The 20,439-nt window shown below is 37.3% G+C and overlaps 1 protein-coding gene across 1 annotated transcript in view; it reads left to right on the forward strand.

The window, feature by feature from the left end:
• Positions 1-20,439, forward strand: part of LOC129247521 (neural-cadherin) — a gene marked incomplete at its 5' end in the record, with an annotated part of 119,833 nt that overhangs the window by 31,250 nt on the left and 68,144 nt on the right. Inside the window, one exon of the mRNA XM_054886673.1 lies at positions 3,922-4,059. Coding sequence (XP_054742648.1) covers positions 3,922-4,059 — 138 coding nt within the window. The remainder of the gene's footprint in view (positions 1-3,921; positions 4,060-20,439) is intronic.

Consider the following 20,439-nt stretch of genomic DNA (forward strand, 5'->3'; position numbering starts at 1 on the left):
TAGCTAGTATAGAAGTGGTACGATTTTTTTCAGACCACAATAATTTTTACTACAATACATAATCAGAGCTGTAAAATAGTTCATGTATACATGTACTAGTGCAAATATAAAATAGGTAAAGCGTAATTCGATAAATTACTAGGTAATTGAAGTAAATTGGTGCGAAAGCAAAATAGTTATTCGGTCAATTATGAATCTAATTAAATATAAATTGTATTAACAGCTGAAAGACAGATAATTATTAATTAAAAATATATAAATACCCAATATTTAGCAACATTGATTTAAACAAGCTTCCATAGGGTAGACCAAACATAAGTACATATATTCTTAATTAGGAAATAAAATGTGCGAAAATCAATATCGTAATTTGAAATAATACAAAATTTTGTTATTTATGGCAAAGTAATAATTTAGAGAAAATCGTAATATTTTATTTTTATGATTGCCAGTGGCTCATCCTGTTAACTGAACATTCCAAAAGCTCTTTGTATATTTCTATCTACCTCTCACTCACGACTTAGATCACATTCGCTTTAAAGAATTGAATCGTTTGTGAATAATGCGCACAACATAGTTGCTTAACGGCACTTCCACAAAAACATCTAACGGGGTCTAAAAGAGAACTGCTGTGGATTATAGGGTATATGACAAAGCGCGAGTTCGTGTGGAAATCAAAAATATTCCAAATTCATTTCTTTAATAAACACCTCAAATATATTCCACTCCAAAGGTAGTTACTCGAAGTATTGGTTTCCCCACAATCACAATTAGACTTTCCGATCCCCATATTGGGCTTTTCTTCGTTGTTATATTTAGAAAAAATCGGGATCGAATTGGTGCTGTTGAAAGGTCCAGACTAACAAGCGATAACGAAGCGGCTAATCGTTTGTCTTAAACTTCTGAGTCAACTATACCTTCAAAGATAATAAGTAGAGATTCTTGTGCAAAATTCTTATCAATGTTCCTATGAGAGTTGCCCACTAGCTTTCTAGTCCCACGAATCAAAATCCAAAGTTTGAGCAAAACAATTACTCATCTTCCAAATAAGTTTTTATTTTGAACGTGAAATATCTGCTATAGTCAAAATTACAATTGATACCGATATTGCGATCAACCATAATATATACCTGAGATCACCTGTAATATACACCTCATATATGATATAAAGGGTGGTTAAGTTTCACGGGCCGGTGTTGATTTTGAATACAATTTTTTTAGGAAATTATTGTCATTTGTGTGGCTCAATTACGTGTGGAACAAAATATCGGCCAAATGCGCCTCGGCGGCACACCTCCATCCGATGGTCTAAATTTTCGATGACGCTGAGGCATAATTGAGGTTCTATGACGTTAATGTGCCGAATTATCTCATTCTTTGCCTCTTGAATTGTTACGGGCTTATCGGTTGGTTCTTTAATCGAGTTCCCTAGAATTTTTTCTTTGAGAAAATTTAAGCTTGATTAAAGCACCTTTACACCTCCGGCACAACGGAAAATTCTCAAATCCTGGTCACTCGAACTGTTGAGTTGACTACAGAAATATTTTAATGAAAATAGACAACAACGTAAATAATTACAGGGGGCAGTGGAGTCAGGGCTATTGCAATGAAAGTTAGATATCTAAAGTTTGAGGAAATGTAGTCCCGTGCTGATGGTTTAGTTGAATCAATATAATCCTGCCTTAGAAGGAACAAATGTAGATATTTATGAGTAAAAGTATGTTGTATTACCGTAAGATTAAGAAGAAAGGATTGTGCAAATTGTACTGAAAAAATCAGATTAACTTTGACATGGCGTAATTGTAGATTTAGTTTTTAATATCACTAAGACGAGAGTATTGAAATATTCATATTTTGTTAACTAAAATTAAATGGTAAGTTAAGCTAATGTAAAGCCTGAAAATAATAAAAAAAGAGAAAGAACGAAGTTGTTTGTAACAGAAATAATAATAAAACTCTGCAATTATGTCAGCTCAACAGCTAATTCTACCACATCTATTGAGAACTGAGTGGCGGTACTATGATATGCTAATCTTTGGCTACTCTCTTACCTGGAAGAGTGGAAATCAGGGCTTATCTGAAGGCTCGCATCAAGAGCGTTTCATGCTTTCATATCCTCTAAATAGAATAAGAAAATTATTCCAGCAAATGACTTTTTAAACTCCATGTACTTTCTGCTGACAGCAAACCCAACAAAACAATTAATAGCTGCCACGTCAAAATTGAGGTTACCATTTTAAAACATTTTTCTAATAGCGGTCGCCCCTCGGCAGGCAAACCTCCGAGTGTATATCTGACATGAAAAAGTGCCTCATAAAAATATCTGCCGTTCGGAGTCGGCTTGAAACTGCAGGAGCCTCCATTTGTGGAACCACATCAAGACGTACAACACAAATAGGATAGACAAATTTTAGCAGTAATACGTTTTGTTCACTTTTTTAAATGCCTATACATGAATTAATCGCTGATGTGACAAAAGTTATAAAAAAATGCGCGAATTGCAGAATTTCCTATTATTATAAATAAAAGAATGATAGGTTACCAGGTTTGGTCATCCGAAGCAAAATTGTGAGAGTAACTTTGAATGCTATGTCATAGGGGACTTGACAGCATGCATAATGCCCTTTAATTTCACACGCATTCTTACAGTCTTCCAATCAGTCGTTGTTTAGACTTCAACGAAGTAACATTGGCTGGATTGATTATTTCGCACATGACGAATTATAAAATCAGCTTTCGCCTACCTTTGTAAGTCAACCAATCCGCTGATTCCTTCCAATTCGCTGAGAGCCGATTAACGATTTGATGAGCGCCACATTTTTGCACTCGTACTGTCGTACTACGCCTTAACTTTCACTGAATGCTGTGCGTGATCGGTATCCTGCAATTGCGATCGTTTTACATTTTTTATGTCTCAAAAATGTTTAATTAAAGATAAGAAGCAACATTTTTTATTTTTTTGTAATTTTGTTTACATGTAACATACATATGTAACTATTTATTTAGCCATTTGACTATTACTTCGGTGTTTTCGTCACATGCACAAAACGTGATTGCATGAGTTTATCCATCACTGTTGTAGAGCCGAGTGATAGGCATTGATTGGCTCTCTTAGCGCTCTTTCATTCACCTACATATATTTGATTCAGAGAGGCGAAGATCATTGAAAGTAGTGTATGACACAAAGAGCAAGCGAGAAAGAAATATTTGAATGCATTGATTGGCTGATCATTGCTCTGGTTCAACAAATTATTTTTACAAATCAATATAACAGTAAACAGTAAGTTTTCTGTTAACATGAGGAATGCAGCTCATGGGTATTATGCTGCTACTCACAAAGAGAGATTTAGATTGTAAATTTAAAATTTAATTTTTTCATTTCTCTGCAACTCCTAATTGCTCAGTACTGAAATATTAACAGTAACCTTAACTAGCTACAACTCTTTTAATTAATTTAATTATTTAGCAAAATATTATATTCAGAAATTTATTAAACTTTCATAATCACTTACATTGGTATGCATTTCTTGTGTAAATAAATCAATACCACGATTTTAGTAGACTCTAGAAAAATAAATATATAAATGTGCATGTTCTCTGCTTACTAAAATAAATTAAATTAAATGTGGTTCTTTTTATAGTGGTTGTAATGAATATACAATAATAATGTCAGAAGCACAACAAGTATTAATTAATATGTTCACTGCATGCAAGTAGCTTTGTTACATATGTGTCAACATAAATATAATTTTGTTTCATATACAATTGAGCTTCATAAATGATTGATGGACTTTGCCCTTTAATATAATAAAATACATTTATTAAATTATCTTCATAAGAATTCCTATATTAATAAAAAATCATTTTTTTTTATATTTTTCTCACCGCCGTGAACTGCCTTTGATTCGGATTGCATAACAGGTGACCGCCACCGATGGCGATAAGGATCGTCCGCAGAATATTGTTTACTTTTTGACAGGTCAAGGCATTGATCCAGATAATCCTGCCAATAGCAAATTCGATATAAATCGTACCACAGGCGAAATATTTGTACTGAAGGTGAGTACAGGAAAATTTAATTAATATTTTAAGTGTGAATGAAAGGCCATTTATGCAGATATTTATTTCATGTTGCATTGAATTTAGAGTTAATAAAGTGAATTTTGCTACAATAATGATAGTGAATAGACTACCGAGCGAGAGTGGATGACTAAGCAGAGTGGAACGGCTGGTATTTATTCTCTGATGTGGGTAATGAATAATGAGTGAATAATGAGCAATGAAACCTGCATGATTGAATTCTCTGCTTTGGATAACGATTCTTGTTTGTGGCAAATGAAATGTAAGGAAATTTAGAGCAATGAATTCTCTATCAATTATGATGAGAAAGTAATGAATAAATGATTGATAGTAAATTGCAATTGATGGCTTTTGACAGAGGAGTATTGTATCGATCAAAATATGGTAATATTGATGAATGGTGTTTCGTGAGGCATGAGTGATGTATAATGGAGCTAACAAAAACAAAAAAAAAATATTTTGGCTTTTGCATATTATCTGACCGGGGCAACTAAAGACAATGTCGGCATTTCACACCGGGACTGGAGATGTCAAGAAGGCTCAATGCAATAGTTTTCAAAAATTCGCATGTCTTGTACATTTAAAAACCTAAAACGTTAATGAATTTTAAACAATTCTCTGAATATAATTTCCTCAAGAGCTTTTTTATACTCCTATTTCTCTAATTTACTTCAATAGTACAAATAATGAAAAAAATAAAATAAAAAAAATAAAAAAATTTATAATAATTTAATTAAATCCTTCGATTTTTAAATTTTTCGTAACACTTGGTAGTCAAAAACCGAAAAATCGCCAAATTTGTTATTGTAAGTTTAGTTTTAATTAAAAAAAATAGCAATAAATCATTCCTGATGTACCCTATGATCAAAAAGTACCGCGAATGTTTAATTTAAACGAACCGCGCACGTGGGAACCGATCCATATTTTTTTTTTATGTTGGTAGGACTGTAAGACACAAATCTGTCACTTTTAGCGCCATCGGATCCTTAGTGTCTGCCTGGCGTTTATTTACATCAGTCAACTTTTCTCAATTTGTCGCATTTTACCATGGATAATTTTGTTGAACAAAGAGGTGGTTTGAAATTTTGTATTTCGAACGAAATTTCGTGTTCCGATGCATTGAAAATGTTGCAAAAAGCATTTGGCGAATTTGCTCTATCAAGAACAAGAGCATACGAGCGGTATAAAGAAAAGTGGTCGTACAGTGGTGGAAGATTTTCCTCGTTCCGGACGCCCATCGACGTCAAACACCGATGAAAATGTGATGTAAATGAAAGAAATCGTGCTTGAAAATCGTCACATCACGGCGTAACACATTGCGGTTGATGTTTTGGGTGTGAGACGCGTTACAGCCAGGAGATCAAAGAGAATGCGACGGAGGAGCTGAAGGCCATCCCCTCGTCGACTTACCAGTGGTGTGTGGAGGACTGGGTTAAACGTTGGCAAATGAGATAAAATGAATTTGCCTCCATTTTTGTTTTATTTAAACATTTCCGGTACTTTCTGATCAGAGGGTATTATGTGGGGTATTATTGTGCGAAAATTTCCAGCTTTCGTTAGCATTTTTTTATTATTTTTTGTCCGGACAGACTAGCAAGTACAGCAGTCACACAACATTAAGTCCATTGTACTGCACTCGGGTTCCCTTTTTATTTTCTTTAAATCGAACCGACCTCCGAAGAAATCTGAGTAAATCTTGTGGTGCCAAGGAACTAAGTTGGTCGCTTCTTTACACATCAGTGTCAAAGACCGCAAGCCTGATTCGAGCGAAGGCCAGGCAGATGCACAGAAAGAGCTCCGCTGCATCATCCACCTCTCCACATGCTTCGTAGAGTGCATTGTCTGAGTTGCCTGCCTTTTCTCTCTGCTCCGCCCATACAAAAGTGGCCCGTCATTAGTCCAACCAGCTGTCTACAGCCCCTTCTGCTTAATGACAGGAGGATTTGCTAGAGTCGGTCGGACATAGCATAGTGTTTTTGCTTGTTCCTTGAATAACTCTGCCAAATAAAAATGGTAGTGCTATTTATACTTATTAGTACAGGAATTATTTGGTGTTATCAGCAACTAGAAAATCAGAAATCACTAAGCACCTGAAAATTAAACCAAACGTTCCAGCCGCTATGGTCTTCAACACTTCATTCAGTTGGCAAATCTTAAAGCTGAATAAGGCACTGGGCCCACATCACCTGCACGCTTGATATGAAGTTCTAGCTTTCCAGCTCGCAAAATTATCGGCTGCTTCTCACACTTAGCTGAATTAGTATTTCAGGAAATTTTTTGCTTGACCTCTTTTTCTTGACCTCTTATTCGTATACCATTGGCTTATGAATTATTTAAATTCTATCGGTTAAGTTTGAAAACTCATAGCTCAGACTAATTTGATACATTTCTCTTTGCCATTAATCGTGGTAATGTTGTTGTTCTCAAACTTCCCTGCCCAGCTATTGAGCTTCAATTTCCGACCAGCCTTCATTTCTGCGCGCATCATTCACCAAAAGATTTACGATAAGCACATATACATACACTTATGTACTCTTCTTAATCAGGCATTCATTACTTTTGAAAATAAACGTTTTTCTTTCGTATCATTTTAATCGCGCTCCTTGCTGCACTGTGATTGATTGATTCATGAATGCAATTATAAGAAATGAGCGTGCATGCCTACGAGAAGCGGTGCAGAATCGTGGTTTTTGCCAACTGCTTAAAATAAGTGAAAATCTCATTAAAAGCAAGATTAAGCGCGCACGAAAGTAGACTATAAAATTGTACATACTCATTTATATATGTATATGTGTGTGTGGGGTGATTTTTGTGTGTGGGCAAGTCAAATGCCTTGAATGCTTGCAATACACGAAAACCATTCACTCTTGCAGATAAGTAAGTAGAAAAGGAGAATGCAATGGAGTGTGCGCGTGCAGTAAGCAAGCCACAGCAGATGATTGCCTGATTATCCAGGGCTATAAAGGCCTACAATAAAATAATTGCAGGAGGTAATGGAAGAACGCAAAAGTAAATTGTGAAAATTGTGCTGCAGTTTGTCTTTCAAGAAGGATGAGCGCTTAAAATGCAATGAAATATAAAGAAGTATTGGGCAAGCAGGCGCATGTATGGAGGCGTGTGTATGTACACCTGTGTTCAAAATAATAGCAGCTAGACATATTGGAAAGCTTCGATTATTATTTTTTTTTAATATTTTAAAATAAATAAATGAAATTTTTAAAACAAATAAATTCTATAAAAATTTTGAAAGGATTTTTAAAAATTTTCTTAAAAATTCCAAAACCTTGTTATTAACAATTCTAAAAAATTTTGTATAAAAATATAATTACACTACAACGAAAAAGGATTCCATTCAAAGTTTATAATTATATACAAAATGTAAAAAAAAAATTGAAAAATGTTCATGACAATTTCAAAACTTTTAATCAGTACTGAAGCGCAGTTGGTTCAATTTCAAGGTCCGATGTTGAATGTGAACCAAACCTAAACGTCAACGACACCGTTGGACTTCGTTCTTTGGGGCTATTTGAACGTACGTCCATAAGCCAGTAACAATTCAAGAGTTAAAGGATGAGATAATTCAGCACATTAACGGCATAGAACCTCAATTATGTCCGAGCGTCATCGAAAATTTGGACCATCGGATGGAGGTGTGCTGCCGACGCCGCGGCAGCCATTTGGCCGTTATTTTGTTTCATACGTAATTGAAATATACCAATATTATCATAATAAAGAGAAATTACAATATTCTTCTAAAAAAATTGTATTTTATTTGAAATCCATACTGGCCCTTGAAACTTAACCACCTTTTATTATCATGAGACCTCCAGCGGGCAGATATCTACAGGCAACCAGAGCTGTTGATATAATGAAGAAGATTGATGGGATTTAGATTGACGCAGGCTGTCGAAAAAAGTGACCTTAGTCGTCTAGCTGCCAAACCCGGACATTTACAGAGAAGTGCTCCTTCTCTGAAAGGTCCCCACAGCTTCTGCAATGGGGGTTAAATGGTAACCTAGCTTTTCCGCGTGTGTGCCGATCATTCAGTAACCGGTAAACACAGCCACGAGTTTGAAAATTGAATGGCGAGCAGTCCAAAAGACCCTCTGAGTCCTTCGTATATTGTACTGGGGCCAAAGGGTTTTCGAAATTGCACATGAAGGAATGGAGCTCCATCTTTTCTGCACTTTCTTGAAAAACAATTCGTGCAGTTCCCCTTTAACAACTTCAGGAGGATGCCGATGACCGGGTAGGAGGTCTCTGAGGCCAATTCAGTCCCCTTCCTGGGAAGCTCATCAGCAATTTCATTTCCCGCTATGTTTTTATGTCCTGGAATCCAGATCAGAGAAATGTTACCTGCACACCCAAGAGATTTGATCTTCTCCTTACAGGAGTTTACTAATTTCGTTCTGCACCATGGCGTCGTCAGAGCTTTGATCGCGGCTTGACTATCAGAAAAAATGTTAATATCTCCCTCGCTTCCGCGTTCCCTAAGCATTTTGAATGCCTGCAGAATCGCAAAGAGTTCTACTTGAAAACCACTAGCAGAATTCGGAGTAGAAATATAGTTTATACAAAAACAAACATATAATTGAAAGTTTCAAATTTTATACAAAATTAAAAAAATGTTCATACAAATTTCAAATCTTGTAATCAGAGTTTCTAGAAAAGTTCTAGGCCAGCAGTTGTGTAGCCTATTAAGCTTTTGGCTGCCTAGCCTGTTCTAATTAAAATATAATGTTTATAATTTTGTAAAATATACATTTTTTAATAATTATTTAAATAATTCACTCAGTTTTATTAAGCTTTACTTTTTTTTAACATCTGGTGGCATCGCCCGCGATTGCAGGTGTTGTTGGTGTTCTACTGCTTTCGGCAGTCAAATCTCTCTCTCGCTACTGCAGTGTTGCCTAGCTTTGGATATAAAAACGCACTAAAATGCCCATTTAAAGGAAATAAAACAACAATTTGTATTGAATCACTTAAAGAACTTTGTATGCGTGACAAATTGTCTTCAGAATGTGCGTTTTTTTAAATAAATGTGTTTTGCTTATTTACAATTTAATTCATGAGTTTTTTCGTTAAGCGAGACTCTTTTGTTAAGGGAACGACTTTTTTGCTATATTTGAGGTTATGTAACTAGATAAGGTACTCTTTTTGTAAAAATGTCAGTATGGTTTCTTTAGTATTTTCTGGTATTTTGTGGCTTATTTTTACAATGAATACTCCTCTTGATGCCCTATGTCCCACTAAGGATTGATGGCCGGAAGAAACGATTACACCTCTATGGTTTTAATCCGCATTCACTAAATTCAAACGCCTTTTAAATTGTGTAAAAAGGTTTTCAATCTTAAGAAGAGTTGAGAGAGGGGCATTTAATATTTTTGCATAACCTTAAAAGGAGCAAAAAATTAAATTCACACTTTCAAAATATCAAATTTTATAAGAACCAACTAATTTTCATAGCACTAAAACCTTCTCAGAGTGGCCTTTTTTAACCTTTTTTTGGATAATAATACATTTTTTTTTATATTAACTTAAAGTTTCGATAGCTTTAAATTAAAAAAAAGAAGCAAACACGAAACTTCAAAATTTTCGCTGTTTCGGTATAAAAAAGCATTAAATTTATTGCGAAGAGCAAATGGTAGGCAATACTGCACAACTTGGAAAAACGTGACGTCACGCACTCTCTGATGGGCGCAATCTTCTTTCTATCATTCTTGCGTGAAACCGAAGGCAAAAATAAAATTTTCAAAAATTAACACGATTTTTGAGCTACTTTAAACTTACACAATATTTTACCAAAATTTAGTGGGTTAAAAACTGCATATCCAGAATAATTTTTAGAAACTCCGATTAGAAGGTGTGAAATTTTAATGATTTTTTTTTTTTTAATTTTTTGTAAGATTTGAAACTTTGTGTTATATTCTTTTTGTTTTAGTAATATATAAAATATGTTTTTACACAGAATTCTGCTAGAAATAAATCCTGAATAAAGGATTTGAAATTTTCGAGATTTTTTTTTAATTTTTCTAAATTTTTTATAAAATTTTAAGCTTTGAATAATTATATATAGTTTTGGTTGCAGCATGAACAAAATTTTTATAAAAAATAAAACAAAAATAAATAAATTGCCAAACCATTGCAGAACGTCGTACTGCTGTTATTTTGGACATAGGTGTATGTATGTATGTACGCACGTACATATGTATGATAAATAATATTGAATATGCCGCAATACACGAGATTTGCGTGTGAATTGCAGTAATATATTACCGTTGTAAATGGAGAAGAATAATTAAAAGTATTCCTTCTCTCCTCAGGTGAAAAGCGTAAATACTGGTAAAAAAACACAACGTACCGCTTGTTATCTATAAGACAGAGCAAGACCGGCAAGGAAGTGCAGCCTGCCACCATTCAGTTGGCATCAGTGAAAAATGTTCATTAACTTTAATCGGCTGACGCAACCGGCATGCCACAACCCATATCATATTTTGGTTTAAACTGTATGCTAGTATGACAAGAATTTCATAAATTAACAGGACTGCAACATTAATACCTGCATACCACATTTATGAACGTCCTTAGGTTTGCACTAAACATACCAAAGGGAATATTTTCGTGCATCTAATAAATTTAGCCCGAAAATCCGCAGCTGGCATGCCTCTGCTGCTGTCCGCATACCCTCTATTTATGAACGCCTTCTCCGTCGGCAAGTCAGCGTGATGTATACCAGGTACATACATACGCTGTATACATATTCAACTGCTATATAATACTTACAATGTGCAAAAGTGTATTTGGCGTAACCCAGTGCTCGCTTGCCACAGCTGCAGCGCTGTTGTCAATTCAGTCGTGTAGATTGCGGTTGGCAAATTTATGCGTTCCAAACGTTGCACAGACATTCTGCGCTGTGTCTTATTTATGTGTGTGTTAGCACAAAGTTTGTATGAGACTGTTTGTATGTGCGTATTTGTATGAGGGTGAGTGCCACACTAAAGCTCGCATAAAATTAAATTCAGCTACCAAGGCAACGAGACGAGGCACTGCTTGAAATCTTGTTGTAGTAAAAGCCCGAAAATTTATCAAACGGCAGTACCTTTGCCGACATTGCAGTTAGTCAACAAATAAAGCAAAAATTGGTACAACAAGAAAAAATAGAAAGCAAAAACACACAATCAAAGAAAAAAAATTCTCTTCCACCTACATTTCAAATTGCTTTTGAGTAATATGAGCAATGCAAATGTTTGTATCTACACACATATGTACACCCATAAATACGTGCATATGTATTAGCAGAGATTTGTCAAGTAAATTATCACGTCAGCAACAGTCAGCAAAGCGGTAATCCTTTATGTTTTACCAGCGCATATCCTCTTTCATCAACTGCCATTGACTGTCATACCGGGTACTATAGCTCAGTGCCACTAATTTACTTACTTATGCACTTACTCGCATATGTAGATATGTATATATGTGCATATGTATATCGAAATCAAAGCATTGGTCTGCTTATTCTCCAAATGAGCTTTACAGGTCGCAAAAGCTCCAGCTTATGGCCATGTATAATAAATGTAACAGTGCATACAGGGTGCGAAAAACTCATCTGGTTAGTAAAATGCTCAATAGATTTAGAAAATTGGCAGTTTTTTATTAACTATTCTAGGTTCAAGTCAAAGTAAGTCAAAAAAAGTATATTTTTTTTAAATTAAGTTCTATGTGCAGTAGGGCGGGTCGATTTAAAAATCGCTCATTGCTCTGTGAAAATCATATTCTAGGGATCAAAATAAGAAACTTTGCCAAAGGAACCATACCTCTAAAACGAATTCTGATGTCCCCCAATTTGGGTGGAACTTTTTAGTTTCTTTTCTCATGTAAAGGCCAAAAATAGTGATACGTTTTAGAGGTATGGTTCCTTCCGCAAAGTTTCTTATTTTGATCCCCAGAATATGATTTTCACAGACCAATGGGAGATTTTTTTGCCTCCCCACAAATCAACCCGGCCTAATGTGCAGATATCTTAATTTGATATTAAAAAGCAAAGGAATAAAAATTTACTTTATTTAAAAATTTTTTTTTAATTTTGTTGCAAAATAGTAAAAATGTAAAACAAATAGAAGAGAAATTACGCTTTTTTACGAAAATTAAAAAAATTATTGTATCAAATGTCTTTAATGGCATATGAATTTTGCCACCATTGTTAAGACTGTTTTTTAACAATAAAAAAAGGCAATGATTTTCAGCGTATTCGCCATTTTTGTTCAACATTTACAACAGCGTCGAGTAATTGACAACTTCTACATTTATTAACCAAAACGAAACCTTTTCGTATGGTGGCGATTTAGGCACCAAATCGTTAAACGAAGTTGAAGGCGAATTCATTAAAGGTCGTGGCACTATGCCAAGAAAGAAGGGAATTATTTATTTAAAACACATTGCGCCCTTTCTCATTTTGTTATTTATGTGTTATTAATATTATTATAAATGGCTATTTGTGCACTGCGACCTAAAAAGATGTATCGTGCAGCCATGTAGCCTAGGCTAATAATATATCGTAAAACTGCGGTCCGCCCTAACGTATGGCGCAGAAGCGTGGACGATGACAATATCCGATGAAACGACGCTTGGAGTGTTCGAGAGAAAAATTCTGCGTAAGTTTTTTGGAGCTTTGCACGTTGGCAAGGGCGAATATCGCAGGCGATGGAGCGATGAGCTGAATGAGCCTTACGACGACATAGACATAGCGCAGCGAATAAAGAAACGTTGGCTGGGTCATGTCGTCCGAATGGATACAAACGCTCCGGCTTTGAAAGTATTCGATGCGGTACCAGCTGGTGGTAGTAGAGGAAGAGGAAGGCTTCCTTTGCGTTGGAAAGATCAGGTGGAGAAGGACTTGGCTTCACTTGGTGTGTCCAACTGGCGCTGTTTAGCACCAGAAAGAAACGACTGGCGCGCTTTGTTAAACTCGCCCAAAATCGCGTAAGCGGCTATCGCGCCAATTAAGAAGAAGAAGAAAAAAACTGCGGTAGGCTTAATTTCTACCAGGAGGTTTGGATCTATAACCCCGGTACGGAGGTAATTTAGTCTGCCTCTTAGCACTGTTGGGCAGTCCTATAGAACATGTTTTGTTGTTCCTTGTGCTTCTCTACAGAGTCTACAGAATTATTTTCTATCACAGAAACTTTTTTCATGTGGTAATTATGTTGACAATGTCCTGTTATTATTATTATTTATCAAAACGGCGCTTTAGTGCTATTTGAAGGCATTGGCACTTCAACCATTTCACCTATTTGTTACTAGTTCATTGTCCAGTTACATGTACTTTTCGCTGGGGCTTAGGATTGCCTTTACCTTTACACGTTCCGGATCAATGAGTCTTTTTGATTGCCGTATGCCCGTTTGAGCTCTTCAAAACTCGTTTAAGCCTCGTTGCTCCCGCTCAAGTAAAAAAGCAATTTTTAAACTGTTGGTTACCTCGCAGAAAGAGGTAGAACCTATGAGTTGAGTGTTTACACATTTTTCCGCTAAAGTGTCCGCAATTTAATTCCCTCCGTGCCCCTTATGTACCGGTTCACCCACATCAGAGTAATAAATTTTCTTCATGCTAGTGCATCGACAATTTTAAAACATTCCCCGGCCAACCTTCATTGGAATAAGAAGCTATCTAGCGATTTTAGAACTTCCTGACTGCCAGAGGGAATATTGATATTTGGCAATACCTCTGCGAAGATATTCTTTGGCACTCTCTAAGGCGGAAACCTCCGCCTGAAAGGTAAAGTTTTTGCAATATATTTGTTCAACTTTTGAACAATTTGCCATTGCCATTTCCGCTTTTTGGTTTCATTGCCTGCATGTACTTGATTGGCTTGATGATAGAACTCTTCGTTTGATGTGTGAGCGGGCCCCCAATAGATCAATAAATTTTGAACATTTTCAGGTTTCGTACCATAGCATAACACTGACTTGACGTTAGAGTTGAATATTCGTAGCTTGGTTTTTTGTCTGATTTGACCTGACCGCCGTATACTGCACAGCTCACTAAACGTGGCTTTGGCCTGAACAATTCGGGTAGCCATGTCTTCGCTGGCACCACTTTATTTGTAACAATACTAACCAGGTAAAAAAAAACCGATCGACTCATTCAATCTTGCAGTTGTCTAATGACAAAAATTACCTTTCTACTGATCCGTAGTCGCTGCTCATTATTTTGGTTTAGTCATTGTCAATCATAAGGCCAGCGCACTTTACATATTTGCTTAAATTCTCTAAATTATTCTGCAGATGGCTGTTTTGATACGCAACACAATGGCAACAGTTCGATCTTTTTCCTTCCTTCCTGCTTCCTTTTTTCCATTGTAAGGCGGCGAATTTAATTATCAGAATAAAGTCTCTCAATCTGGATGGCAACCATATAAACTAAGGACCTACGCTGTTACTATTTATATTCCCTCAACAAGTTTCTAAGAAGAATATTGATTAAGTGAACGCCGAGTTCTTTTTTTTAGGCGCTTTCCATCCCTTATGCTTTTGATCTACAGCTTATTAGGTTAAACTTTGTTCCTTAAGTAAAAAAATGTGGTGGTATCTAATTCGGAGGCCTTGGTGGCCAGTGGCTATTGCTTTGCTTTTGTTTCACACGTCTCGAGAGCTTCCCTCGCAAAGGGTCCATGTTGTATTACGGTGTAGTGTGTCACAACATCTAGTGTGCACCAGCAGTTTTCCATAAGCTTTTCACACATTTACGGTAAACGAGATATGATAATATCCATCGAGATCTATCGATCAAGCTATGCGGCTTGTCTATTGTCAATAATATTAGGGTTAATTGCACTTCGCATTGGCGGAATATCTGATGACTTTGCTTCAGAATATTTCTTAGAGTGTTTCCACTGAGGTGTACCTGCTGAGCACGGCGGCAATACAAGATATTTGGATTTTTCCTTACATTCTTATTGGAATAAAGCGGGCATGGTAGGCAACATATTGTTGAAGATCTTTAGTAGACCTCTTCTCGATAAACTGACTGACAATTTTCTCGAAAAAAGAACATTATTTTGATGAATTATTCCGATGGTTGAAATTGAAATTATTCAATTATTCCACTGACCAAATTGAGGTGGCACACCCTGTATCTAAGTGTCTCGTACACTTCCATACTTTGCTCAAATCTATTTGTCGGAAGTGAGCAACATACATTTCTGTTGGTTAACATTAGAGTGATATTTTGTTGAAAATTTATTAGCAAATCTTGGCAATGCCAACAAGCAGATTATAAACAACTCAAAATCTAGATACTGAGTGAACTACATTCAGAAGCACTTTCCATCATGCCATGGCTAGTAAGCTGACAAGCTAGTCCAGTGGATAGTAACAGTTAGAATAATAAAAGTCATACATTTTCCCAAAATACACTGTACCTTTAGTAGGATTTAAATTTGAAAAATGAGGAATTACCCAAAATAGCTTATGGAGAAAGGGGAAGGCGTGGAGAGGGGGAGAAAAAGAAATTTACATCTACTATGGAGTTTGATGAACTTTTCGGAGAGGGGACGCTAAGGTAGAGAGATAAGGAAGGAGAGAGATGGAGAGAGATAAAGGATGAGGGAAATAAAAAGTGAGAGAAATAGAGTGAGAAAGAGATAGAGAAAGGGGTAGAGCTGAAAATGATGAGAGAGAGAGGGAATGGCGTTTGAATTGATTACCTTTCAAAAATAAAATTAGTAACACTCATGAAATTTGTGAGAATGGAGGTCAAGATGGAAAGGAGAAAGAGACAGAGATAGAGAAACAGGCAAAAAATTTAAAGGTATTTGAACTATTAAATTAAGAAATTGAACCATAAAAAAATTGCATTTTTGAATGCAAAAGAGAGAGGGAAATAGAACGCAGTATTTACGTTGATTCCCTCTAGTTGTGAGTTTATTCATTGACTCCGAGATGGGTGCATATGTTCTGTAGACTCATTCTTGTTTACAAAATTGCAGTCATCAGAGAGGTGTGGCGTTACATTGGTGTAGTTGCTTGAGAGAAAAGTGAATATGCAAGTATAAGAGGAAACTACACAAACAACCCACGAATAAATTTTGCGAGTGTGTGTGTGAGAACCTAATGGCGGTAAGAGACGTTCCACCCGAGGTATGAATGATATATTATAAGATATCTTCGAGAGTACTTTTCGCTATGATGTAAAAATTTATTAAACAAGAAAGAGAATGGCGTTTTAGAGGAAATTTTCCCATGAATAATAATAATAAAAAATACGAGAAAATAATATACAAATATTCAATTATTACGTCAGCAAATTCATCCTCTCTTACGGGTTTCTGCTACGCCGTGTCTTGTGATAGGGAAGGGGAAAGATGGAGAGAGGATGATAGCAGTCTTTGAGTTGATTACACCACAGTTACGCATTTATTTACCGCACTCAGAGAGGAGTTCATACTATTGTAGACACATATCAAATCAGCAATGCATTTCATAAGCCTGGTGAGAATTTGATGCATGAAAGCGCACTAATGAAACACTTTTCTAATTAATTTATTGCTCCAGCGGTGTAACGTAGAGGTCGAATGGAAGAATTTTCACTATTATCGGTAAGGATATGCTCCAGTTACCATTGAATGCTGTATGATGCCCGAAACAGAATCGCAGCGGACAGCGGGTGACGGTTTGATGGGTGGGGAAGAGCTGATCTACTCCTGTCGGAAAATTTGATCGGTTAAACATAATTGCGATGGGACAATTTTTAGCTGAGAGGTATTTTGTGTTAAATTAGTTTTGTAGAGAATTTTTTTTTTGTTTGTTATATTTGTGTATCTGAGGCTGACAAAATATCAGCTCACCAATCTAGTGGGTTCTCTCACAGGACACAATGCGCGAGGAATGCATGCTGTGAGACTTGGAATCACCTCGAGTCCTTTTTGCGCTGGATGTATGGAGGATGAGGTGGAATCATCTCAGCACCTTCTCCTTAGCTGCCCTGCTCTGGCGGGGCTAAGATCCAGGCACCTTGGCTCTTACTTCTTTGCCACGCCTGCTGATATAGCTGGCGCTGACATTAAAAATCTGATAAATTGCATCAGCAGCACAAAGCGGTTGACGCAAACATAGTCATCGTTCGTAATCCGCACGCTCCTAACCATCCCATCACCACCTCTCTCCGCCCTCTCCCTGCATCCCATCGGCCTTTCCCTTTCACCTCACCTCCTTCACAATGGTCTCACAAAGGACGAATCTTTCTTCGTCCAAGTGTGCTCACTCCCTGGGCAACCATACCAACCTAACCTAACCTATATTTGGGTAGTAACTCGTTGAAGCTCACTGTTACAAGAAAAAACAGATTCTCCTTACATTTTTTGATATTTGTTATATTATTTGCTTAATATTTGCCTGCTGTTGCTTGTAAACAAACAATTTATTATCAAGTGCTCTGAAAAGAAACCCTGAGTCTTCAACCCGGCTGGGTTGTTAATATCTAAATATTTTCCTGCCGTAAATATAGCAAATGGCAAGAAGCTCCGAAGCCATTCTGTATAATTTCAAGCGAATAAAAATTATTGGTTGGTTGGTTTATTAGAGTGGTGATTCATCCAGAATCCAACTAGCGCTTTCGCACCATTTTGTTGCCACATCCTCGTTACCAACTTATTTAACAGTTATTTACAGCAAGACTATATCCAGTCTGTGCGATTTAGGAACCTTATTAGGCTGTTGACGTCCAAGCCAGACAGTTGCTCGAGACTCTCGAACAGCGGTTTGCCCAGGTTTAACATTCTGTTCTTCCATGGGGCAAGGCGTTCGCAGAGGAAGGGGCAGATTGTTTACTTTTTCCCCGGTTGCTTACAACTATGACAGTATGAGTTGTGAGAGATGCCCATTTGGGGGGCTTGTTCTCCGATAGACCAAAAGCTAGTTATGACTGCCGTTAGTCTCCAGGCATCCCGTCGTTTCATTTTTATCAGTGTCGACGATTGTTTGAAGTAGCAGGTGACCCTAATGTCCTGCTGATTTTGTATTTCGTCTGGTCTCTCCATCTACAATCTGCCATACGAAAATAATTAAGGGAAATTGCATTCTTGACTGTACCTATAGGTGTGAATACCGATTCTGCAAGAGCGTTATTCATGGCAGATCCCCCTCTCGCCAGTTCATTTGCTTTTTCGTTACCTTCAATGTTCCGGTGTCCCGGGACCCAGATTAAGGTAACTTTATGGTTTTCACTCAAGGTGGTAAGGCTATTTCGTCTTTGCTCCACCACTTTAGAGGTAGTTGTCGCCGAATCCAGTGCCTGGATTGCAGCTTGCCTATCCGAAAGAATAGCGATATTGCCCTTAAGAGAGACATCTGCGATTAGTAGCCTACAAGCTTCCCAAGTCTATGAGAATATTTACCAGCTCCAACACCGCAATCCATTTTACTGCCATCTGTAGTGTCGAAATTGTTTAGTGCGAATCCCTTATTCCATTCCTCCTTAGATGGAAAGAGCGTTGCAAAATTTCTGTTGAAATTTACCGTTGGGATATACGGTTTTGACATACGGTTGCCTAGTTTGGTGGGTAGCTCTTCAGAAGGGCTACAACACCACTAAATTAAAGAGAGTGCAGAGAACTGCATGTGTGGGCATCGCGGGTGCACTGCGGGTCCCACTGCTGCGCTCAACGTTATTCTCCACTTAATTTCTGTGGATCTGCAGGTTAAATCCATTGCTGCTCAGAGTGCTATTAGGCTGAAGGAGATTGACCTTTGGAGACAACTTCCTGTAGGGCATCGTAGCATCTTGAAGCAGATCTCCCCTTCCTTCTCTGTTATTCGCACCGACCTCTCCATGCGCAAACTGTGCTTTGAGGGTTGTGCTAGGGCTATCTTTCCGAGCAGACAAGATTGGAAAGAGGGGAGAGTCGGTACGGATATAGATGCCTCTGTTTTCACTGACGGATTCAAAATGGAGTCTGGAGTGGGAGCGGGGGTTTACTCTAAGTCAGCCAGCATTTCGGTTTCCTTTAAACTGCCGGAAACAAGCAGCGTTTTTCAAGCAGAGGCCTTCGCGATCCTGCAGGCATGCAAAATGCTTCGGGATCGCTGTTGGGAGGGAGACATTAATATTTTTTACGATAGTCAAGCTGCAATCAAGGCACTGTCGTCGCCGTGTTGCAGCTCTCTTCTCGTGAACTCCTGTAAGAAGGAACTCAAACGTCTCGAACGTGCAGGAAACATTTCCCTCATCTTCCTAAGCACAGGAACATAGAGGTAAATGAAATTGCCGATGAGCTTGCCAGGAAGGGTGCGGCAGAACCGGTTCCAACAGTCCCCTTCTCAGACATCGGTATCCCCTTGGCTGTTGTTAAATGGAAACTACACAATTTCTTCCTAAAAAAAGCGCAAGACAGATGGAGGTCAGTCTCATCGTGTGCTATTTCAAAGGCACTATTGCCTCAATACGATAGAAACGGAACGCTTAAGGTGATGGGAATCCCCCGCATTCAATTTCCAAAATCATTGCGGTGATTACTGGTCACTGGGTGATCGGCAGCATCAACAGCACTGGATGGCTGTAGACGGTTTTCTCTCCTCCCGAAATCCTTTCACAGGTAGTGCTCCACATTATGGTATCAAAACGGCACGTAAGTGTTACTTGTAATGTACCTGGGGTACTCTTGCCATCTTACCTGGCTACCTACCGTTGGGACGATGTAATCAGTCCTCTCCCAGGTTAACTCCTCAATCTCCTAAATCTGACTTTATCAAAAAATCTTCTACTCCACCTTTAAATGGAAAATGATTACAGCCCGTTATCTGCTGCCCTCTGCAATTCTGTTTAATCAACAGAGATGTTTGTGGTATGCAAGTACTGTATGCTTTTAGTATACCATTCCATAAGTCGGTTTAGAGGTGCAAATGGGTACTAGGCGAATGAATGATTAAGCAAGAATAGCAATTTACAATTAATAATTGCATACTTGAAGGCGCGATAAATAGCAAGCAGCAGTTGCTTTAATTAAAGCGAATAAATAATAAAATACTGATATTTGTGGATTCTTAATTTGACAAAATGCACTTTCCATCATTTTGTGTATTACTGGGATTACCAATACCAGATGGACGCTGAAAAAAAAATTGTCCGAAGTACTCAAAACGCTCCACGCTGCTTTACATTTCTTCCATTGCGCAATATTTGTGTGTTTGCCTGAGAAGAATTATTAGATCCACCAGCATGTTTGCATGTTTTTATGTGTGTGTATATTAGTGAACCATACATACATACATTTGTGTTATGGTTGAACCCTCATCTGTTTTGACAAATAATTTTGAGCTGTGTGTAGCTGGCAAAAAATGGGTGGAGAGTAGTAATGATTTTAATGT

This window comes from Anastrepha obliqua, chromosome 5, assembly GCF_027943255.1.
Source record: "Anastrepha obliqua isolate idAnaObli1 chromosome 5, idAnaObli1_1.0, whole genome shotgun sequence".
Classification (NCBI taxonomy): Eukaryota; Metazoa; Arthropoda; class Insecta; order Diptera; family Tephritidae; genus Anastrepha; species Anastrepha obliqua.